The sequence below is a fragment of the Schistocerca piceifrons genome, chromosome 9, assembly GCF_021461385.2.
Source record: "Schistocerca piceifrons isolate TAMUIC-IGC-003096 chromosome 9, iqSchPice1.1, whole genome shotgun sequence".
Lineage (NCBI taxonomy): Eukaryota > Metazoa > Arthropoda > Insecta > Orthoptera > Acrididae > Schistocerca > Schistocerca piceifrons.
The window spans coordinates 55,419,690-55,445,935 of record NC_060146.1 but is presented as its reverse complement, the minus strand read 5'-3'; the positions used below and the strand labels follow the sequence as shown (position 1 = coordinate 55,445,935).

General features: G+C 40.0%; 1 protein-coding gene across 3 annotated transcripts in view; it reads left to right on the top strand.

Annotated features, from left to right (window-relative positions):
- Nucleotides 1-226: 226 nt before the first annotated feature.
- LOC124717253 (zinc finger protein 583-like) overlaps nt 227-26,246 on the top strand; it is a 168,679-nt gene continuing 142,659 nt past the window's right edge. For 2 of the 3 annotated variants that reach the window (XM_047244056.1, XM_047244055.1), the window contains exons 1-2: nt 227-550; nt 8,624-8,686. In XM_047244056.1, coding sequence (XP_047100012.1) covers nt 548-550; nt 8,624-8,686 — 66 coding nt within the window. In that variant the 5' untranslated portion in view covers nt 227-547. The remainder of the gene's footprint in view (nt 551-8,623; nt 8,687-26,246) is intronic. The other variant, XM_047244057.1, reaches the window with a different exon arrangement.

Genomic DNA, 26,246 nt, shown 5'->3' with positions numbered 1-26,246 from the left:
GGCCACAATGGCGAACGCGCGTTCCTCTCTCGCCCACTGCATGATCGCGACTAAACTAACCTTAAAAGAAACGTATTCCCAGAATCGATCCTGAAGTGTTTACATGACCGCCCAGAAGCGGTAAATACGAACTCGTTTTTAAATCTGCTCAGGTCAAGCAAACATCTGCGATCACACCCATATGCGTTTGTTTGTCATTGATAATCCTGCCGGTAACCATCATGGTCCCAAAGATATATGTTGTTATGGAACTAAATACGAATTTTTATCATTGATGTGTTGTACAGTAACGATGTATGTACACAATATTTATTTAATGAAATCCACATCATTTGTGACACACTATAACAACGCATCATCTCTGTAGCAAATACCCTAAATAACACTGACAACAGCCTGTTGGCATCCCCATCATACAGTTCGGCTGAACCGTAAACAATAGGTAACAGACGTCTGCTGTTGGTGAAGTTGTGACAGGAGCTACATTACAAATGGAATTGTTCAGTAAGCACTCGTGATTTACTTTGCGAAGCAATTCGTGTTGGATATGGTGAGTATATAATAACTGTTGAATGAATTGTGTGCAAATTTCATCGGTGGAAGTTACATATTTGTCACGATTGCACCCCCCCCCCCTATTCATGCCTTCGTCTTCATTTGAAGAGTAACACGTAACACAAACAATTTTAACTGTACACCTTTGTCAGAGTAATATATGTATAACGTTCTACTAACTAGGACGCGTGCAACGTGAAGTAAAATAATGTAGTACGGTTCATACGAAAGCAACATAAAAAATTTAATATGCTATTGAAGACATTGGAAGGCCATTATTTACATGCTACGTCATACACGCCGAGCAGTCCAGTGATCAGCTTCCGACCATATTCAAACAGATAGAAATTTTGCGCTGACGCACCCAATAACGTACAACTAAGCTGTGCAAACATTTAACTCAAGATAAAAAAAAAGATAATTCCAGTTTTTATGAAGCTTTCAGTGGAGGGCCGAAAACTGTCAAGCGAGTTCAACGATAGCCTTGGCAGGACTTAAGTTGGCTTGAAACTGGAACTAGTTATAATGCAGAGGAGATATTTGAGTCAAATGCCCAACTTTTTCCCAATAACACCATTTAAAAATTTCAGGGCTGTGGTGGTCACAATTTCAACGCTTCATGAACTCAAAATTGACAAGCAGTTATTTATGAGTAGTCTGACGTTATTAATGTGTATACATGCCATTAATTTTGTAATCAAATTTCTGTGTACTTTTACGCAACATTTCTAAATATTAACACCCACCCCATTTTCTTTGTGTTTCTTATTGTAGAACAAAACGTTTTTGTACTGGAAATAATTTTGTTTGTTTTTGAGGCTGGGTAGTGTTAAAACAATGAGCCTGAAAATCCAGCTACCTAACATTCATAAACTGTTGCCATGTTTATTTGAAAATGAAGCTATTAGTAGTTTGTGTGTGGTTGAATACTGATACATAATGCGAATTAAGCATGTCTTAGTATTCACAAGTTTGAAATATACAATAACAGTGTAAATGACCTGCTAGCAACTGCTGTCAAGATTAATCTTCAAATAGTGTCATCTACATCACCGTACCCCCTGTTATTACAAGCTGGCTGCACCAGGTTTCTCAGTTATATTTAGAAACTGAGTGTTAGAAGGGCCTGCTGTATGTTTGGTGTTGTGTATCAATTGGTCTTTGTCTTTAATTACTAGATCATCGTGTTCCTTGATAGATTTTCCTGTTTGCTTTCAAATTATGCTCTATGTTGTTTTCATTTTATTTTTGTTCTCTCTTTCTGCTGCTTGATACTTAAATACCTTTTTAACTCGGGTTTCTTTGATACACTGCTAGTGCCATATTTCATAATTTACCTTGAGAAACAGTTGTTCAAGGAGGAGGGAATTTACTTAGAAATGGATTAAGCTTAGAATTAACATTCATTACCTCATATACCTTACTCCAGCTGATGCCTTGCAGATTCCTTCTAAAAGTGTTTGTTGATAGCTCATGAACTGTTCTAATGTTTTTCCTAGTTAACACTCTACACTTTCTATGCGCCAGATGTTTAATACATAACAATGATTTTTTTTTTCTTTTTTTTAAAAAAGTTATATCAGACAGCTGTTGCCTTAGATATGTAAACATATAACAGTTTATACAGATGAAATACCCTGTAGGTTCAATTTTAGCATAATATAAACCTCTCCAGATAAATGCTATGTGCCATCATTGCTGCAAAAGAATTTTTCGAAATCTGGATTAAATTTATTTTCATCTTCTGTTGTCTGATGCAGGGTGGCAGTGCACTGTAAAGCCTAAAATTAGTACACCTCACATTTCTTTATGCATGAATACTTTTTTCTCACTGTGTATAATGAGCTGTGGTTTAGTTTTCCTAGCCTGAGAATTTCTAATTTGGTCCTGGTGATTAAAATGTCTTTTGTGTGTGTGTGTGTGTGTGTGTGTGTGTGTGTGTGTGTGTGTGTGTTTTTCTTTTTAAAGATGTACATTGTTATTCAGATTGCCATTTTCTGTAACAAATAAACTGGTTGTAAATGGGGTGGTGACAATTCCAAAATAATAATTCGCGTGTAAAGAGGAACTGGACATAACCAAAGGATCAAAGTACACCATCCTGGCGACTCTGTTGTGCAAATGTTTCAGACATTTCTTAAAGTAAAACAGATTGAATTAAGTCGGTGCAAGGTTCGTTATGCAGTCTCTAAAATTTAAGTTTTTGTCAACAGTTTTGTATATTTAGGTTTCCAAAATTGCAGGTAGTTTGATGTATGGAGACTGTCAATCTTTTGGCATTAAACAAAGAGTAGACGTACTTCAGGACTTCATCAGTTATGCTCAGGGATTTGTTTGGAGCAATTATAATCATACTAGTGGAATGTGTGAATAACATCTTTCCTGAATTATTTCTCGTTCTGCCCCTTCATCCTCCTTCCTCCCCTCCTCTCTCCAACCCCCCCCTCCCCCCCCTCCCCCCTCCCCCCCTCCCCCCTCTCCCTCCCCCCTCTCCCTCTCCCTCTCCCTCTCCCTCTCCCCTCTCCCTCTCCCTCTCCCTCTCCCTCTCCCTCTCCCCCTCCCCCTCCCTCTCCCCCTCCCCCTCCCCCTCCCCCTCCCCCTCCCCCTCCCCCTCCCCCTCCCTCCCCCCCACACACACCTCCTTGCCAGCCTTCATGCATGTATATTCATCATGTATGGGTGAGGGTGGGGGTGGGGGTCACATGTTCATGTCACAAGTTGATTTATACATATGGTTACATTCTGAACGTTTTGAGGTTTTACAAAAAGAAAGAGAAGAAAAAATACAGATGTGAGTTGGTAATTCCTACCTGCACATTTTACACATTATAGTAATAGAAATTCTTCCTTTTGAGGAGGAGAAAAAGTTGTCAAGGAGAAACTTTCTCAGTTTGTTTTCAAATTTTACTTTGCTGTCTGTGAGAATTTTATATCACTGGTTAAGTGATCAAAAATTTTTTGAAGCACTATGGTCCCCTTTTTGTGCTAAAGACGGCTTTAATGTGGAGTGATGAATGTCTTTTTTTTCCTTCCTGTGTTATAACAGTGAGCATCATTTTTCTTTACATAATTGTTGACACTCTACTTAAACAATTTCTCTAATATGGAGACCAAAATGAGGAGAGATAAATGTCAGTGGTTTTCTGCCTTTTACTTGCTGTCACTTGTAAGTAATAGCTTCACTTTTTGGGAAACACTCCTTTATTGAATGATAAAATGACAATGTGGGTCTTGCAGTTTGTGAAGCAATCTTTTATGAAGACAGATACGGCACTTCATGCAAAGCTCCAGACATTTTTGGCTTCAAGCTTTTTACCATCTTTAACACTTAATAATTTATTGAAACTATTTTCAAGCTACAAACTACTTTCAAATATTCTTTTTTCCTTAATTTGTGAATTTCAATCTGAATGCACCAGTTGCATTTATGAGATAATTATTGATACGAATGGGTAAGTCTCCTTTTTGAATATTACCATACTCTATGTTTCTGCGATTGATTTACTGGTTGTAATCTGTCTTTCCCATTAAGTACAGCATAGAAATTGTAGAGCAATTTACAAACTCTTCTATTCCTACAATATAAACATGTCACCACTTTCCAACCCCTACCATTGGAATGGGAGGTTTCTTAGTCCTGTAGTCCCATGTGCACTAAGTTTGGTTGCACTTACTTTAGTTCTTCTACAAGGGCAGCAGCCTAGATTTATGTGACAGTGGCCTGGTTTGGTAAGTATTTATTTATAATTGTAGTGTGTGTGTGTGTGTAGTTTTTTGTGTCAAAATAGGTGATGATGCAAGTCTTCATGAATTTTGGGGTTATTCTTTTTAGTGTTAGGTAAATGTGTTGTATCATGATTGAAAGGTATCATGAACTTTGGCTCAGGTTATGTTTTTGATATTAGTTGTGTGAGTGAGTTTTGGTTTGTTGCACTGTGAACTTCATTTTTGATAGATAGGATAAGTGAAGGTTTGAGCGTTACAGAAGCATCCAATTCCACACGTCTGCTTTGGCCCGTGACGTCATTAATATGGTGGAAATGACTATTTCCAATGTATACAGAATGACAACAATGTCACTACATACACATGCCAACAAACGTGACCAAAAATTAAAATGAGACAGCAATGTCTTACTCCAAAAATAAGATGAACTAACAGGACAACTGTGGAAAACTGGGGGGCGTAGGGCAGGGACAAGCTAAATATACAACAACAAAAAACACATCACAGTCCCAAAACAATTAATACATAAAAAAATTAAATTACAGCATCGTGCTACACCAACAAAACCACAGGAATCGGACATTTTCCTTGAGCTGTACAACTCAACTATTGATACAAAAAAAACCAAACACCTATAATCTCGAAAAGAAGCAATTGGACATTTCCTTTGACCTATATAGCTCAACCAGAGATATCAATACCAAAAATCGAACACCTGCAACTCCAAAAAGTGGAATCAGACATTTTCTGTGACCTTTATAGCTTATCCTTGACCTGGGTGCGTATGATCCCAGTTGTTTTCATGCCGTAAAACAAAACAAAACAAAACAAAGTAATTTACAGCTCAACTGCAGCCATCTATACCAAAAACCGTCACCTACAACTTTGGAAAGTGGAACCATAACCCCAGAAACTCAAAAACCCAAATACCCCATATTCACTACATCAATTAAAACCTACCATAACCATGCAACACACACACACACACACACACACACACACACACACACACGTCCGACATTGTCATCTCAGAACATAATTACACACTCATGAACTTCACTGTCACATCCATACCTAAGAAAATAGCGAGAAAACGATTAGACTTTTTTCCCTGCTGACAGGCACTAAATTAATCAGACCTGACAAAAATGCAAAAAAAAAAAAAAAAAAAAAAAAAAGAAAATCCTTAACTCACTGAAAACACCTCCAAAACCCACATTACAGCACCAACTACATAAACTCAAATGAACCCAATAGCCCATGTTAAACTCAGTGGGTCCACATCTAACACCAGAGGGCATGATCAGATACAACAGTACGACATCTACAAACACAGCCAACTCAAAAACTCAGTGCCATAATGATGTTACACGCCACAACACTATTATGTCAAGGGTGAAAACAGATGGGTGGAATCAAACGCTTCTGTTGAATGGGAAGTGTCTGATTCCTGTGGTTTTGTTGGTGTAGCAGAATGTTGAAATTTAAATTTTCTTTTATAGTATTTGTTTTTCTTGAGGTGGTGGATAATGGGTTTGATGATTTGTGTGTGTTGTTTTTTGTTCCATTGTCACACCTTGGAGATTCTTAGTCTGAGAGGCTTTTTCCCCCAAATAATAAACAATGTATGTGCAAGTACTGATGCCAATTGCTCCATAGATTCCAGTGCTTAATTTAATATTTGGCCCTCTTATCACCCATATTGCCAAATGCTCTGCTGTTATGCTTTTCGCCATACTTCTTTGAGTTGACACCTCACACCTGATGCGTTAAACGTCATCAAGAATCGTTAATCAGCCCAGAACCCACAAAAACTGTGGTTTAAGTACTAATTTCGTAATTTTTAATTATAGATTTCTCATTCCCCCCCCTCCCCCCCCTGCTCCTGTTAGGATGATACGGGTGTCTTAAACAACATTATGTTTTTTACAAGTAGTAAGTCATATATGTACTAAATCTCTTATCTTTGAAGTACTTTTCTCTTGAATTTCACTTAATTACAGATTCTTTGTTCTCTCTACAGATTTCATCCCCAACATAAAAGGAAATGACATACTTCTGTTTCAGGCCTATATTTTAAAATCTTCTCTTTCACACTTCCTCCCTATTCCTTGCTCCTCCCTTCCCTCTCTCTCTTCCCTCTCTCTTTTGCGCACGTAGACACATACTCAGACACTTGCTTGTTTAAATGCATGATAGAATATGTCTTTAAATATGTCTTTAAATATGTCTGCTTGTGTCTGTATGTGCGGATGGATATGTGCGTGTGTGCGAGTGTATACCTGTCCCTTTTTTCCCCCTAAGGTAAGTCTTTCCGCTCCCGGGATTGGAATGACTCCTTACCCTCTCCCTTAAAACCCACTTCCTTTCGTCTTCCCCTCTCCTTCCCTCTTTCCTGATGAGGCAACAGCTTGTTGCGAAAGCTTGAATTTTGTGTGTATGTTTGTGTTTGTTTGTGTGTCTATCGACCTGCCAGCGCTTTTGTTCGGTAAGTCACCTCATCTTTGTTTTTTTTATATATAATAGAATATGTCTTGGAATATAAAGCTTCCTTAATAGAAATTTTAGTTAATAGTACCCAGTTTGTACTACCTGAAACAGAATATAAGTTACATGGAAAAGAGGAAAGCAACATGAAATTTATTGATTTCACGCAACATTTAATATGGTTGCAATAACATTCCCTTGGCTAATTCGGCAATTATAACGCGGAAAAGAGTATCAGTAGGTATTGGATCATCTTTCCAAATAATCAAAGTAATGCTTCAACTGATGCAGCTCTATCTTTGTCATATTAGACTTAATTAAAAGTTCAAATGCATTAAGTGCTATTAATGTTGTTATGCTTGAAGTGGTAAATGCCAAGTGTCATATGTACACAACCCATAAGAATATGTGAATGACAGTATACTGTCCCTGGGGTGTGACAAATTTTTAACGATGAGTTGGGTGCAATTGTGCATTGTTGGTAGCACCTCTCATTGAATTTTTCAAGATTTCACCCAAACCAAGAGACATCTGCAGTGGAGTGATGAAGGGAAGCATCCTTCATTAGAGGAAAAGCTGCTGTTGCTGAGGATGCTATATTAGCTCATCCCCTTCCAGGCACACGTCTCACTGCTGTGGCAGACACACCATCAGCTGTGATTGGAGCTGTACAACAACAACGTATTTGACATTAGTGGCAATCTCTGGCTTTCTTCAGTGACAGATTATTACCTTCTGTCAGAAGCCAGACAAAGAATTATTGTGCCAGTTAGAGCATTCAGACTGCATCACACAGTTCATCATAGATATTCAGTATGTTGATGGTTAACAGAATGGACCAGCAAATGATCTGTCTCACATTAATGCTGTTGTGAACACGCTTGACTTCTTGGCACATGCTGTCACAGACAACTAACTAAAGACATTCCAGAAAGCACGATAGAGCTTACAACTCTGACATATTCAGATAATAATCTCGTATTTAGTGCCATACTGTGACATATCCATGTCATAAGCATGTGCATTTGTTACAGCAGATAACCATCAGCAAGCAGTTTCCTCTCTCCACAGCTTATATCACCCAGTAGTCAGCGATACTGCACAGCTAGCGGAAGAGGAATTTGTTTGGTCAAGTATCGAGGAAGATTGCAAAGCATCTGTCTTCCATTGCAATGCTAGTCATAACACCAGAATAAGTTGACACATTATAGCTCTGCTTGGCACTTTACCTTTCATATTCAAAGATGTGAGTATGTCTGTATTGATGTCTTTGAACCTTAACCACCATCAAACGGATACCAATACCGTCTCGCAGTGATGATTGTTTCTCTCATTGGGCTGAAGCCTATCCAGTGAAAGATTCAACAGGAGCAACTGTACCTAAAACCTTGTTTCCTGATAATACCTTGTTAGTCACACCTACAGTTTATCAGAATATTTGGATACTCAGATGTGTTAAACAGAATTTTGACTGTTATAAATGGTACTGGTGTGCATGAAGTAAATGCCTTTAAAAACAGCAGATGAGTGGTATGAGAGAAGGAGGTGTGTCTTTTATGGAAGCAGCTGATTTTTCTCCTAATGTAGTTGTTTAAAATAATCCAGAAGTAATTTCCACAACTACTAGTTAGAGTAGACTAGCATTAGTGAGAAATTGTTGTCAGTATATGTTATAAAAGTTGACAGTAGTGGCTGTCTCACTTGACTCAGTCCACATCCTTGATGACACTCTTTCATGGCGAGATTTTGTGTGTGTGTGTGTGTGTGTGTGTGTGTGTGTGTGTGTGTGTGTGTGTGGGAGAGGGAGAGGGAGATCTGTTTTTACTAAATTATCTGGCATGTTCTCCTCTTACAGGAATCCACAGGAGAGAAAGAGGCAGTCCCACTGTGCAGCAGAATAGACATCAAAGAAGAGCCAGTAAGTGATATTAATGCAAATATTCACTGTAGCTTTTCATTAGAGTTTTTCTTTTTGTGCAGCCATTGTGGAATATCAACAATGTAAGGAAAGCTAGATTGATACTTACCTCAAAAATGACACATTAAGTTGCAGATCAACAATTAAAAGACGCTTCCACATTAGATTTCAGCCACAGCTTTCATCAGAAAAAGAAACACACGCATGTGCATTCACACAAACAAGCGCACCTCATGCACACGACCGCCATCTCGTGCAGCTCGGACCAGCTAGTCCTATCTGCAGGTGATGCAGTCATGTGTGCGTGAGGTGTGCTTGCTTGTGTGAATGCATGTGCGTGTGTTTCTTTTTCTGATGAAAGCTGTGGCTGAAATCTAATGTGGAAGCGTCTTTTAATTGTTGATCTGCAACTTAATGTGTCATCTTTGTTAATCATCAATAAAAACTGGTATCTATATGTAGAACTGATCTGTCATAAAGGAAATAATCTAATTGGTAAGTTTTGAGGCACTTCCTTCACGTGGAACAACAACTCAAGAATGCTAGGCTAATTCTTGGTAGGTCTGTTAGTAAAAGAATGATAAACAATAAATGTTAGTTGATAAAGTATGACTACACAGGGGTATGATACCACACAGGCCTCAGTGAGGCAAGTTTTGGTAGATCGAGGCTAAGTGGAAATATAGAAATAACGATGACTAGGTTAATTAATCCCATTACTTTTATCCACACACAATTCATTAAATCCTATCAAAAGAGCCTTTACAGATATCGCACAAGTTAAGTTATTCAAAGAAGACACAAGCAGCCCCTCCTACAAATGCCCCCCCCCCCCCTCTCTCTCTCTCTCTCTCTCTCTCTCTCTCTCTCTCTCTCTCTCTCTCTCTCTCTCTCTCTCTCTCTCTCTCTCTCTCCCCCTCCCTCCATTGTATTGGTACTGCAGTGTAAATGTATGTGTATTCCATCCTAGTAATTTCTGAATGAGAACATTGTCCACAGGTTTAGCATTGTTTAATGGCTTCAACTACTCAACATCTCAACAATCTGATGAACATTTTAATATGAATATTTGTATTGCAACATGGCTCTCTTTTTGTTCTGTTACTTGAGATGTAATCTCAGATATTAATTTAGTTCTTGTGTACCTTTATTCTTAACCACGGCATCTTTTTGTCGTTCTCAGACTCAGGATCGTTTGTTCATGTGTAGCTGTTAAGGTTGTTTACAGCACATTTCAAGTCTCCGTCAAATTGCTTTGGGAATTTCAGTCATATTATTTATAAAACATTCATAAACTCATTTACATGAACAGCATCCTGACTCAATATATTATACCCAAACTCAGAATCATAATTGTCAAGAACAACAAAGGTTAATTACAAGTCTCTTTCCTTTACAAGCTTCAGTTGTTCTCTTTGTGATTTGGAATGTAGTGCACCTCCAAGGTAGGCTGGCACTCCATGATGTAATTATTTTTGTATCTGAGCCAGCATTTCCTTTCTTGAAGTCTCTGCAGATACCACCCCATTTGGAAGACATGCATTGTCTTTGGATTCATACACCACGCATATACAGAAATGATAACCTTGCACAATATCTGCACTTTTATCTGTGACATCTTCTTTTATAATTGTCAGTTGCGAGTATCATTCACTGGTAAGAAGATGTAGGAAAACACAACAGTCTGTGGAGTGATATGCATCTCCATATACGTTGTTGTTCTTCCTTCATTGCTGTATCAAGTTTTTTTACCTGTTTTCTTTCTCTCTTATAGTCCATCTGTATCTTCCCCTACAGTTTCTCTAACCCCTTGGTTACATATTGCCACCCCTCCTTAGCACATTTGGCCTGGACTTATTGCGTGCTGTAGCTCTGGTCAGAGCCACTTTGTCAATGCTGCTCATTACCCACCTAATCCAAAACTGGATTTCAGCTCAACCTCATTGTATCCCCTTACCTATCCATCCTATTCCTCAGACTGTCCCAGTCATTTTTTGACATTGTATCTGTGGCCCGATATCAACTGCAGCTTGTAGATAATGATGTTCCACTGTTGGTTTGTAGAGGAGGCACCAGTGTTTCTTATCCGCTTCTTTCCTAGCCTCCAATGTAACTTGCAATCACACCCCATTTAATAAAACATGCCACTGATGGCTAGGATTTTAATAATAATAACAATAAAATATGTAAAATATTTGTATGTAATAATAATAATAATAATAATAATAATAATAATAATAATAAGTAGGGGAGGCCCGGGAAATGAATAGGCCTCCGTTATGTTCTGCCAGTCGTAAAAGATGACGAAAAGAACAAACCACTAATAGGGCAACCCCCCTTTTAGTGTGATTAGTTGGCTCAGGACAGAACTAATGAAGCCTTGGACAAGTGCTGTCATGGTTGGCGACGACGCTTGAACCCTATGCCCGTCCACAATGGTAACGACACTGCTAGCCACACGGAAAATGATTTAAATCCAAATAGAGGTGTTTTGCAGGATGTGCTTCCTGCAACCACTCTAGAAGGAAAACAAAGACAGAGGATGAGATGGTCAGATGAAGTTAACCGACACCTCATGTTCTGTTATTACCAAGCAACAGACTTAGGAACCAACACAACTGGATATAGATCACAAGTATACACAACATTTATTACCAGATACCCAGAATTAAAATTTTTAACAGAACAACGATTAGCTGATCAGATCCGTGTAATAATAAAAAGCAACAGGATACCCCAGTCAGAATTAGAAAACATCAAACAAGTACAACAAATACTGGAACAAAATAATGTGCTATCAGAAGAAGAAGAAAATACAGTAATGGACTCAAACATACCACAGCAAACAAACAAAGAACAACACGCATCAGTTAAACAATCAGAGGAAAACGAAATCTTAAGACAGCCACCAGAACAAGCACAAATAGAACATGAAGTGACACACATGTTAGATATAGAAGAAAAATTTCAGCTGACATACATAGAATACAAAGACACAAATACAGACATTAGACCATTCTTGCATAGACCACCAAATAACCCACAAGTCAAAACAACAATAACAACTATCAACACAATCATACACAACAAAATAGACGAAAATACAACTATGGAAGAGTTACAACTACTGGTTTATATAGGAGCACTCACTACACTAAATATACACACTAGGCAGAGATCAGAACCAACCAACACACAGAAGAAACCCACAAAACCAGCATGGCAACACAGGCTACAGATCAGAATAGAAAAGCTGAGAATAGACATCAGACACCTAACACAATTTATAAGAAATGAAATATCAGACAAAAAACGAAAAAGGTTTGGTAAAATCTCACAACAAGAAGCGATAGAGCAATTAGATGAATGTTGTTGTTGTCCTGAGACTGGTTTGATGCAGCTCTCCATGCTATTCTATCCTGTGCAAGCTTCTTCATCTCCCAGTACCTACTGCAACCTACATCCTTCTGAATCTGCTTAGTGTAGTGATCTCTTGGTCTCCCTCTACGATTTTTACCCTCCACGCTGCCCTCCAATGCTAAATTTGTGATCCCTTGATGCCTCAAAACATGTCCTACCAACCGATCCCTTCTTCTAGTCAAGTTGTGCCACAAACTCCTCTTCTCCCCAATTCTATTTAACACCTCCTCATTAGTTATGTGATCTACCCATCTAATCTTCAGAATTCTTCTGTAGCAACACATTTCGAAAGCTTCTATTCTCTTCATGTCTAAACTATGTATCGTCCACATTTCACTTCCATACGTGGCTACACTCCATACAAATACTTTCAGAAACGACTTCCTGACACTTAAATCTACTCTTAACATTATCAAATTTCCCTTCCTCAGAAACGGTTTCCTTGCCATTGCCAGTCTACATTTTATATCCTCTCTACTTCGACCATCATCAGTTATTTTGCTCCCCAAATAGAAAAACTCCTTTACTACTTTAAGTGTCTCATTTCCTAATCTAATTCCCGCAGCATCACCCTACTTAATTTGACCACATTTCATTATCCTTGTTTTGCTTTTGTTGATGTTCATCTTATACCCTCCTTTCAAGACACTGTCCATTCTGTTCAACTGCTCTTCCAGGTCCTTTGCTGTCTGGCATAATTACAATGTCATCGTCAAACTTCAAAGCTTTTGTTTCTTCTCTATGGATTTTAATTCCTGCTCTGAATTTTTCTTCTGTTTCCTTTACTGATTGCTCAATATATAGATTGAATAAAATTGGGGAGAGGCTACAACCCTGTGTCATTCCCTTCCCAACCCCTGCTTCCTTTTTGTGCCCCTCGACTTTTATAACTGCCATTTGGTTTCTGTACAAATTCCAAATAGCCTTTCGCTCCCCGTATTTGACCTCTGCCACCTTCAGAATTTGAAAGAGAGTATTCCAGTCAACATTGTCGAAAGCTTTCTCTAAGTTTACAAATGCTAGAAACGTTGGTTTGCCTTTCCTTAATCTATCTTCTAAGATAAATTGTACTGTCAGTATTGCCTCACATGTTCCAACATTTCTGTGGAATCTAAACTGATCCTTCGCGAGGTCGGCTTCTCCCTTTTTTCCCATTCGTCTGTAAAGAATTTGTGTTAGTATTTGTCAGCTTTTACTTACATAAATAGCCATTGTCCTTTTAAACACTACTGCCTGTCATTGATAAATGTGAAGTTGTATATTTTTGATCTCTCTCCTGTACTGCAGCAAAATAGTTGTATCAGTGTAAATAATTTTAAAAAAGTCACAACTCAAAATATAGTCAGAATAGTCTGTACTAAAACATTTGGCACCATGTTGCATATTTTAATGGCTTTTAGTAAATTAACTGCACAGGCAAAGGTTGGGTCCGGTTTCAAGTCATTACATAGCTACAATCTGTTGGTAAGTTTCATTGCAATATGTGAACCACTGTAGAGTTAAATTTACATTTTATCATCTTATACATATCAGATGAATGCAATGTCAGTCAGATTAGTATTTGTTAAGGTTTTCTGTCTGTGGAAAATACTTTATTAATCTAGCAGAAATTAATGATACTACATGGTTATTCCATTCTTATAGTCAGTACCTCATCTAACTTCAGGAATCTGGAAAGTCGCACCGATACCAATTAGGACTATCAATATATGGCGTTTAATGAAGCAGATCATGAACCTGAATGGGAATGGGAAGCCGAGGTCAGTTAGTCTGATCAATGAAAGCATAGTGGGTCACTCTGTGTACTCCCACACTGATAAGATGACCATTTCAGCGTTTAGTCATAGCCAGTACATGGATACCTACATGTCTTAATAGTAAAACTATTAAATTGCACTGTCCTAACTCTTACCATTTTTGACAGTTTCGGGTTTGAAGGCTGAAAGGTGTGTATCCAGTCAATAGATGCCAAATTCCTTGTATTCATAGATCTGCTGCTTAGTAATAAGTTAACCTACTGACCTCAGTTTTTAAGCATTGAGTGCTTAGGCCCCTGAGTTGATATAATGTATAAAAAATAGGATAAGTCATTGAGATTTTTTATGAAAAATGTTGAAAAACACACTTTTCCCATGTTCCTAAAATTCCTGATTTTTTTTAAACAGTAGAGAATCCAGAATGGAATGTAGCAATATTGCTATTCACCACATAGTGGACATGCTGAGTCGCAAATAGGCACAACAAGAAGACAATTACATAATAAGCTTTTGGCCAACAAGGCCTTTGTCAGAAATAGACAACGGGTGCACATTTTCTCTCTCTCTCTCTCTCTCTCTCTCTCTCTCTCTCTCTCTCTCTCTCTCTCTCTCTGTCACACACACACACACACACACACACACACACGATCACAGTCTGTGGCAGCTGAAGCCACACTACGAGAAGCAGCAGCATTGCATGTTGGGAAAGGCAACTGGGTTCGGATAAGGAGGAGGCTGGGGCAGGGAGGGGGAGGGATAGCAGGGTAAGGGTGGGGGATGATGAAGTGCTGCTGGGAATCATGCAGGGATGAGGTGGAGAGAGGGTAGTTCAGCTAGGAGCAGTCAGGAGGTTAAATGTAGAGCAGAGGAGAGGTGTGGAAGCAGAAATAGATAGAAGTAAAAAGTGCGCTAGTGGAATAGAGGGCTGTGTAGTGCTGGAATAGGAACAGGGAAGGGAGTGATGAGTAAGATAATGATGGCGATGACAATGATGGCGATGATGATGTTGGTTTGTGGGGCACTCAACAATGTGGTCATCAGAGCCTGTACAAATTCCCAATTTTTGGATTTGCGGCCTCGCCTCATCCCAATTGATGATACGATGGTGGTGATGATACGATGGTGATGATGATACGATGGTGGTGATGATACGATGGTGGTGATGATACGATGGTGGTGGTGATACGATGGTGGTGGTGATACGATGGTGGTGGTGATACGATGGTGGTGGTGATACGATGGTGGTGGTGATACGATGGTGGTGGTGATACGATGGTGGTGGTGATACGATGGTGGTGGTGATACGATGGTGGTGGTGATACGATGGTGGTGGTGATACGATGGTGGTGGTGATACGATGGTGGTGGTGATACGATGGTGGTGGTGATACGATGGTGGTGGTGATACGATGGTGGTGGTGATACGATGGTGGTGGTGATACGATGGTGGTGGTGATACGATGGTGGTGGTGATACGATGGTGGTGGTGATACGATGGTGGTGGTGATACGATGGTGGTGGTGATACGATGGTGGTGACGATACGATGGTGGTGACGATACGATGGTGGTGACGATACGATGGTGGTGACGATACGATGGTGGTGACGATACGATGGTGGTGACGATACGATGGTGGTGACGATACGATGGTGGTGACGATACGATGGTGGTGACGATACGATGGTGGTGACGATACGATGGTGGTGACGATACGATGGTGGTGACGATACGATGGTGGTGACGATACGATGGTGGTGACGATACGATGGTGGTGACGATACGATGGTGGTGACGATACGATGGTGGTGACGATACGATGGTGGTGACGATACGATGGTGGTGACGATACGATGGTGGTGACGATACGATGGTGGTGACGATACGATGGTGGTGACGATACGATGGTGGTGACGATACGATGGTGGTGACGATACGATGGTGGTGACGATACGATGTTGATGACGATACGATGTTGATGACGATACGATGGTGGTGATACGATGGTGGTGATACGATGGTGGTGATACGATGGTGGTGATACGATGGTGGTGATACGATGGTGGTGATACGATGATACGATGGTGGTGATACGATGATACGATGGTGGTGATACGATGATACGATGGTGATGATACGATACGATGATACGATACGATGATACGATGATGATGATACGATACGATGATGACAACACAAAACACCCAGTCCCCAGCTGGAGAAAATTTCCGTGCTGTCTATGAATAGAACCCGGGATCCAATGATCCAGAAGCAGCAACGCTAGCCACTAGACCATGAGCTGCAGACTGATGGGTAAGGACAATGACTAACAAGATTAAGGCCAGGATGGCGACTGCAGGGAGAGTTCCCACCTGTGCAATTCAGAAGAGCAGGTGTTGGTGGGAAGGATCCATATGGCACAGGCTGTGAAGCAGTTATTGAAATGAAGACTGTTCTATTGGGCAGCATGTGCAGCAACATGGTGGTTCAGTTGTTTCTTGGCCACAGTTAGTCGGTGGCCATTCATGCAGACCGCCAGCTTGTTGGTTGTTACACACACATAGAATGCAGCACAGTGGTTGTAGCTTAACTTGTAGATTACATGACTGGTTTCACAGGTAACCCAATTTTTGTTGGTATAGCTGATATTTGTGACCGCACTGGAGTAGGTGGTGGTGGGAGGATGTATGGGACAGGTCTTGCATCTAGGTCTGTTACAGAGATATGAGCCATGAGGTAAGGGGTTGGGAGGGGGTGTTGTGTAGGGATGGACAAGTGTATTGTGTAGGGCACAATAACTGGCCATAAACGCAACCACCCAGGACACTCCATCAGGGCTGGCTACTGTGCCCTCCACAGAGAGAATTTCTGCTCTTGTAGACCATCACCTTCTACCTATTACCCAGAACCCACCCTCCTATGTAAAAGATACCAACCATTTCATCCAGTGACTCTCCACATTTCCTGTCCCTTTACCACACAGTGCCCTGTTCGTCACTATCGATGCCACCTCCCTTTACACTAACATCCTAATGCCAATGGTCTTACTGCTATTGAACGCTACCTTTCCCAACACCCAATGGATTCCAAACCAGCAACCTCCTGCCTAGTGACCATCCTAATGCCGATGGTCTTACTGCTATTGAACACTACCTTTCCCAACACCCGATGGATTCCAAACCAGCAACCTCCTTCCTGGTCACCATGACCAACTATATCCTCACCCACCATGACTTCTCCTTTCAAGGTATTACCTACATACAAATCTGGGGTATGGCTATGGGCATCTGCATGACACCATCCTATGCCAACCAATTCATGGGCCATCTAGGGGAATCCTTCCTAAACACCTAGAATCCTACCTTGTTTAGATTCACTGATGACATCTTTGTGATCTGGATCGAGGGTGAGGCCATCCTATCCACATTCCATCCAGAACCTCAACAGCTTCTCACCCATTAGCTTCACCTGGTCCTACTCAACCCAACAAGCCACCTTCCTAGGTGTTGACTTCCCCCTCAAAGATGGCTACATCACTGTCTCTGTCCATATCATACCTACCAGCCACCAGCAATACCTCCACTTTGACAGCTGCCACTTATTTCATACAACCTAACCACCCAAGGACGTTGCATTTGCAGTAATGAGCGGTCCCTCTCAACATTTACTGAAGGCCTCACTGAGGCCATTACAAACTGTAATTATGGTCCCAACTTTGTACAAAAACATATCTTCCACGCCTTATCTTTCCAGTCACCCACCACATCCCAAAGTCTCACTGTCCAGCCACAGAGGAGCATTCCCCTCGTAACTCAGTACCACCCAGGACTGGAGCAACTGAATTAATTCTCTGCCAGGGTTTTGACTACCTCTTATCATGCCCTGAAATGAGAAATGTCCTGCCCACTATCCTTCCCCCCACCCCTCCACAGTAGTATTCCACTGGCCCCTTAATCTACACAATATACTCGTCCATCCCTATGCAACCCCTGCTCCCAAACCATTACCTCATGGCTCATATCCCTGTAATAGACCTAGATGCAAGACCTGTCCCATACATCCTCCCACCACCAACTACTCCAGTTCGCTCACAAACATCACTTATCCCATCAATGCTAGGGCTATCTGTGAAATCAGTAGTGATCTACAAGCTAAGCTGCAACCACTGTGCTGCATTCTATATGTGCATGACAACCAACAATCTGCCTGTCCGCGTGAATGGCCACAGACTACCTATGACCAAGAAACAACTGAACCACCCTGTTGCTGAGCATGGTGCCTAACATGACACTCTTCATTTAAATGGCTGCTTCACAGCCTGTGGCATATGGATCCTTACTACCAACACCAGTTTTTCTGAATTGTGCAATTGGGGACTCTCCCTGCAATATATCCTACATTCCTGTAACCCTCCTGGCCTCTACCGTCGTCAGTCATTGTCCTTATCCATTGCCTTCCCTGTTCCAGCACTACACAGCCCTCTATTCCACCAATGAACTTTTTACTTCTCTCCTTCTCCGTTACTTTGCTCACTGTCTAACCTCCCAACTGCATCCAGTTGCCTCTCCCAACATGCACTGCTGCTGCTCGTAGTGTGGCTTCAGCTGCCAGACTGTGGTCATGTGTGTGTAAGTTGCACTGTGTGTGTGTGTGTGTGTGTGTGTGTGGAGGGGGGGGTGTCAATTTTTGACAAAGGCCTTGTTGGCCGAAAGCTTATTTTGTGAAAGACTCTTTGTTGTGCCTATCTGTGACTCGGAATCTCTGCTGTATGATTTTAAGATCATAACTTTTTACAGGGAAATATTTCAGACCTCAGCTCGTACATTGTAACTCTTTAGTCCTAATATTAAGTATAAACAACAACGGAAAGTATTTCACAATACAATTTACAAATCTTATTTTCCATTAAAGATGACTCAATTGAGAAAAAGTCCAGTCACACAAACTTCAAAGTCCTGGGTACATAGGTAGACAATTGAGTCTCAACTTGATTTTTTGCTGAAATGTTTCCATACTTGGTAGCAATCTTAGCTCAGATAAGAATGTCCTAACTCACTCTATTTGTTAGCAAAGAATAAAATGCCACTTACACATACCATCCACATTCAACACTACATGGAATTAAAAAATAAAAACCATTTGTGTTTCTTAAAATTTTTTCCTAACATATATGTGGTACACATGTAGGTCAGAACTGTAAAAAAGTGAGAGTTGAAACCAGTTATCAATTATTTTTTAATGTATGTGTAATTTTGTATTACACTGTTATTTCTTTTCAATGTAAAGGATTAAAAGGTCCAGCTTCGGTGCACAAATGTGGTGATATATTATTATTCTGTTAATGTCAATCAAAAAGACATCAGTGAAATAAAAGATGCAAGCAGTAATGAGAGACATTAATATTTTTTTTACGTATACAGGGTGTTACAAAAAGGTACGGCCAAACTTTCAGGAAACATTCCTAACACACAAAGAAAGAAAATATGTTATGTGGACATGTGTCTGGAAACGCTTACTTTCCATGTTAGAGTTCATTTTATTACTTCTCTTCAAATCACATTAATCATGGAAAGGAAACACACAGCAACAGAACGTACCAACGTGACTTCAAACACTGTGTTACAGGAAATGTTCAAAATGTCCTCCGTTAGCGAGGATACATGCATCCACCCTCCGTCGCATGGAATCCCTGATGCGCTGATGCAGCTCTGGAGAATGGCGTATGTATCACAGCCATCCACAATACGAGCAGGAAGAGTCTCTACATTTGGTACCGGGGTTGGTTAGACAAGAGCTTTCAAATGCTCCCATAAATGAAAGTCAAGAGGGTTGAGGTCAGGAGAGCGTGGAGGCCATGGAAATGGTCCGCCTCAACCAATCCATCGGTCACCGAATCTGTTGTTGAGAAGCATACGAACACTTTGACTGAAATGTGCAAGAGCTCCATCGTGCATGAACCACATGTTGTGTCGTACTTGTAAAGGCACATGTTCTAGCAGCACAAGTAGAGTATCCCGTATGAAATCATGATAATGTGCTCCATTGAGTGTAGGTGGCCCAATCAAGACATCACCAACAAAGCCTGCCCAAACATTCACAGAAAATCTGTGTTGATGACGTGATTGCATAATTCCGTGCAGATTCTCGTCAGCCCACACATGTTGATTGTGAAAATTTGCAATTTGGTCACGTTGGAATGAAGCCTCATCCTTAAAGAGAACATTTTCACTGAAATGAGGATTGACACATTGTTGGATGAACCATTCGCAGAAGTGTACCCGTGGAGGCCAGTCAGCTGCTGATAGTGCCTGCACACACTGTACATGGTATGGAAACAACTGGTTCTCCCATAGCACTCTCCATACAGTGACGCGGTCAACGTTACCTTGTACAGCAGCAACTTCTCTCACGCTGACATTAGGGTTATTGTCAACTGCACGAAGAATTGCCTCGTCCATTGCAGGTGTGCGCATCGTTCTAGGTCTTGCCCAGTCGCAAGTCATAGGCTGGAATGTTCCGTGCTCCCTAAGACGCCGATCAATTGCTTCGAACGTCTTCCTGTCGGGACACCTTCGTTCTGGAAATCTGTCTCGATACAAACGTACCACGCCACGGCTATTGCTCCGTGCTAATCCATACATCAAATGGGCATCTGCCAACTCCGCATTTGTAAACATTGCACTGACTGCAAAACCACGTTCGTGATGAACTCTAACCTGTTGATGCTACGTACTGATGTGCTTGATGCTAGTACTGTAGAGCAATGAGTCACATGTCAACACAAGCACCGAAGTCAACATTACCTTCCTTCAATTGGGCCAACTGGCAGTGAATCGAGGAAGTACAGTACATACTGATGAAACTAAAAATGAGCTCTAACATGGAAATTAAGTGTTTCCGGACACATGTCCACATAACATCTTTTCTTTATTTGTGTGTGAGGAATGTTTCCTGAAAGTTTGGCAGTACCTTTTTGTAACGCCCTGTATACCATTATATATAGACACAAAATTCTAAAAAGAACATTGCATAAACAAATTAGTATATAAAGAAGGAAATAGTATTTTTAAAACTCTTCCACCTTGTTTATCACATTGCGTTTCTTGACATCTTCATCCAAAAACAAAATATGTTCACGTAAAGGTGAGAGAGAGGATCTCTTCTTAGCACTTTTATCAGATTTATACAACTGTGAATTGTGACTTTGTAATGATGGGTTATCAACTTTTCATGTAACATGGGGGATCGGGATCTAAACAGCATCTTTCCTACTGGATACAATTAATCTCAAAATCTTTAAAATTGAGTGAGACCAAGAAAGTTTTCACTGTATTTGAAAATCACATGCTGCTCCACTTGTAACTGTTCCAACAAAACATTTTCTCAGTCTGCTATAGCAATTTTATATCTGTTGAACATCTCTTCATTTGAATTGTGGTAGTAGCAGTGGCTAGAAATGCATGATGTAATTGTGTTTATGGAACTGTCCCGACTGTACTCTACCTGTGTTCCAAGAAACTGTAAAGTGATTTGATCTCTTGTGAAGAAACAAAGAACATCAACACCCAGTATTTTGTGGAGTGTCCATGGTTACGTGTCTTCAGGAGTCAAGGTGTAGTTTTATGGTGGTGTAGCTTCCAAACTGGTTGTTCTGGCTTGGCATTTGACAATTCCTCCATTGCCATCAGAGGGGCTATTCCCATGGCTCAAAGCAAAAAAGTGCCATTCTGCTTCAATCTTAAAATCTTCCTAATGGTAACCCAGGTTTGTGAGGTTCTTGTAATTTTTGTACTGTAGTGCAGCATTTCAACCAAAAATGAAGTTGAGATTTAGTTGTTTACATTCCTGCCAAGGACTTTGATGTTCGTGGAATTTGACACTTTTTTTCTGGTGGAGTCATCTTTAAGTGAAAGTAAGAACTACTAATTGCAGTGTGAAATGTTTTACATTGTTGTTTATACTGATAATAGGACTGAAGGGTCACAGTGCACAAGCTGAAGACTGTACTGTTTTCCTGTGAAAGTTATGATATTTTTAAAAAAATCATGACTTTAAAAGCACAGCATGGAAAAGTGTTTTTCAACAATTTTTTGTAAAAAATCTGAATGATGTATCCTACTTTTCATACATTATGTGAACTCAGTGATCTAAGTACTTGATGCATAAAAAAATTGAGGTATCTAGGTTAACTCTTTACTAAGTAGTAGATCTCTGAAATAGTTTCTGACTAATGACTGGTTCACATCCGTGAACCTTCAAACCTGAATTTTTCAAAAATGGTCAGAGTTACGACAACAGTGCTATTTGGCAGTTTCATTATTGAGAGATATACGTACCCACATACATAGTGTTTTTGTTTCGCATGTTGGTATTCCTGTTGCTATGAGTTTATTTATTTTTTGTCGTTTTTTATTTTTAGTTCACTGTTGCTATTTGAGCTTACGTATTGTCATTTTGTCATTTGGAGATAGAGATTGGAGCTGTGGGTGCTGAGTCAGGGAATTGGAACATTTGCAACATATTCTTCTGTTTGATTTCAGTAGACAGATGAAAAGCGGCAGAGGTAGCCAGAAACATTTGTGCAATATATGAGGAACAGAGCATGGCAAGAAAATGGTTTTCTCATTTTGAGGAGGATTGTTTTGGCATTGTGACTTCCTGCATTGGGGAAGACCTTCAAGGTTTGATGATGATTATTTAAACACATTAATCCACAATGATCCACATTAGTGTAGGTAAGAACTGGCAAATGTGATGAACTGTAATCATTCCATCACTGTGCAACATCTGCATGCAATAGGAGAGGGTTCAAAAATCAGGTGTATGGGTACACAATCACAGAAACTAGCATGTGGCCATATGTGCGTCTCTGCTTGTCCATCATCAGTTGGCTTATTAACAACAATGATCATTCCTGTCCTGTATCATTACTAGTGACAAGCAATTATGTCTTCTAGATCTTGTAATTAAATATTCCCCAAGACATTCAAGTCTCATCTTTATCTACGATAATGATGGAAGCAGGAGAAATGAATTAAAATTTGTGCCACAAATGCTAACATAAGGAAAAGAAAGGAATGATTGAGCCCAAACAAAGAAGCAACTGCCTGTACAAAGACCTGCATGCATCCACAAAAGATATTATTGCAAATTTGGTGGTACAGCGATGGTGTGGAACCACCATAGCTGACACACATTGTCAACAACTGAGATGTTTTGCAGACACAGCCCAAGAACAATGACCAGGAAGACTGTGTGAAGTGATGCTACTAAACAATAACGCCCATCTGCATTCTGCCAGACTGACAAAAAACACAATACTGGAGTTGGGATGGGAACTCATTCTGGGCCCATCTTATTCATCTGATCTTGCTCTCTCAGAATTTCACCTTTTCCACTCTATATCAGACAACCTCTGAAGAACTTGCTTTCTGTATGAAAAAGCACACTGAACATGACTGGATGAGTTCTTCACACACATGATTCTACAATCAGAGAATCGAAAAGTTACCCCATCATTGGCAGTCTGTTGTAAATACTGAAGGGTTGTAGCCTATCCCTAATGTTATTCAATATGTATATTGAGCAAGCAGTAAAGGAAACAAAAGAAAAATTTGGAGTAGGAATTAAAATCCATGGAGAAGAAATAAAAACTTTGAGGTTTACTGATGACATCGTAATTCTGTCAGAGACAGCTAAGGACTTGCAAGAGCAGTTGAATGGAATACACAGTATCTTGAAAGGAGAATATAAGAGGAACATCAACAAAAGCAAAACAAGGGTAATGGAATGTAGTCGAATTAAATCAGCTGATGCTGAGGTAATTAGATTAGGAAATGAGGCATCTAAAGTACTACATGAGTTTTGCTATGTGGGAAGCAAAATAACCGATGACTGTCGAAGTAGAGGGGATGTGAAATGTAGACTGGCTATGGCAAGGAAAGTGTTTCTGAAGATCAGAAATCTGTTAACATGGAGTATAGGTTTAAGTACCAGGAAGTCTTTTCTGAAAGTGGTTATATGGAGTGTAGCCATGTACGGAAGTGAAATATGGACAATAACTAGTTAAGATAAGAAAAGATTAGAAGCTTTCAGACTGTGGTGCTACAGAAGAATGCTGAAGATAGATGGGTACATAACGTAACTAATGAGGAGGTATTCAATAGTATTGGGGAGAAGAGGAGCTTATGGCACAACTTGACTAGAAGAAGGTATTGGTTGGTAGGACATGTTCTGATGCATCAAGGGATCACCAATTTAGTATTGGAGGGGAGCGTGGAGGGTGAAAATTGTAGAGGGAGACCAAGAGATGAATACACTAAACAGATTCAGAAGGATGTAGGTTGCAATAGTTACTAGAAAATGAGGCATGAGTAGCATGGAAAGCTGCAGCCAAACAGTCTCTGGACTGAAGACCACAACAACAACAAAGTCTGTTGTGTTCATTAAACTTGCAGAGAAATTTTCCAAGCCAATACGTTGATGTATCAGGCATTGAGATAACAGAGATTGAAATTTACAATAAGTCATTATTCTTTGTATATATCAGTTCTAGTAGTATTAAAAAAGGAAATGGATAGGTTAAAGTTAGATATAGTGGGAATTAGTGAAGTTCGGTGGCAGGAGGAACAAGACGTTTGGTCAGGTGAATACAGGATTATAAATACAAAATCAAATAGGGGTAATGCAGGAGTAGGTTTAATAATGAATAAAAAAAAAGGAGTGCGGGTAAGCTACTACAAACAGCATAGTGAACGCATTATTGTGGCCAAGATAGACACAAAGCCCATGCCTACCACAGTAGTACAAGTTTATATCCAACTAGCTCTGCAGATGATGAAGAAATTGATGAAATGTATGATGAGATAAAAGAAATTATTCAGGTAGTGAAGGGAGACGAAAATTTAATAGTCATGGGTGACTGGAATTCGAGAGTAGGAAAAGGGAGAGAAGGAAACAGAGTAGGTGAATATGGATTGGGGCTAAGAAATGAAAGAGGAAGCTGCCTGGTAGAGTTTTGCACAGAGCATAACTTAATCATAGCTAACACTTGGTTCAAGAATCATGAAAGAAGGTTGTATACATGGAAGAAGCCTGGAGATATTGGAAGGTATCAGATAGATTATATAATGGTAAGACAGAGATTTAGGAACCAGGGTTAAAATTGTAAGACATTTCCTGGGGCAGATGTGGACTCTGACCACAATCTATTGGTTATGAACTGTAGATTAAAACTGAAAAAACTGCAAAAAGGTGGGAATTTAAGGAGATGGGACCTGGATAAACTGAAAGAACCAGAAGTTGTACAGAGTTTCAGGGAGAGCATAATGGAACAATTGACAGGAATGGGGGAAAGAAGTGCAGTAGAAGAAGAATGGTAGCTTTGGGGGATGAAGTAGTGAAGGCAGCAGAGGATAAAGTAGGTAAAAAGACTAGGGCTGCTAGAAATCGTTGGGTAACAGAAGAAATATTGAACTTAATTGATGGAAGGAGAAAATATAAAAACACAGTAAATGAAGCAGGCAAAAAGGAATACAAAAGTCTCAAAAATGAGATCGACAGGAAGTGCAAAATGGCTAAGGAGGGACTGCTAGAGGACAAAGGTAAGGATGGAGAGGCTTGTCTCACCAGGGGTAAGATAGATACTGCCTACAGGAAAATTAAAGAGACCTTTGGAGAAAAGAGAACCACTTGTATGAATATCAAGAGCTCAGATGGAAACCCAGTTCTAAGCAACGAAGGGAAAGCAGAAAGATGGAAGGAGTACATAAGAGGGTCTATACAAGGGCGATGTACTTGTGGACAATATTATGGAAATAGAAGAGGATGTAGATGAAGATGAAATGGGAGATACGATACTGCGTGAAGAGTTTGACAGAGCACTGAAAGACCTGAGTCGAAACAAGGCCCCGGAACAGACAACATTCCATTAGAACTACTGATGGCATTGGGAGAGCCAGTCCTGACAAAACTCTACCATTTGGTGAGCAAGATGTATGAGACAGGTGAAATACCCTCAGACTTCAAGAAGAATATAATAATTCCAATCCCAAAGAAAGCAGGTGTTGACAGATGTGAAAATTGCTGAACTATCAGTTTAATAAGTCACAGCTGCAAAATACTAACACGAATTCTTTATAGACGAATGGGAAAACTGGTAGAAGCCGAGCTCAGGGAAGATCAGTTTGAATTCCGTAGAAATATTGGAACACGTGAGGTAATACTGACCCTATGACTTATCTTAGAAAATAGATTAAGGAAAGGCAAACCTACATTTCTAGCATTTGTAGACTTACAGAAAGCTTTTGACAATGTTGACTGGAATACTCTCTTTCAAATTCTGAAGGTGGCAGGGATAAAATACAGGGAGCAGCGAAGTGCTATTT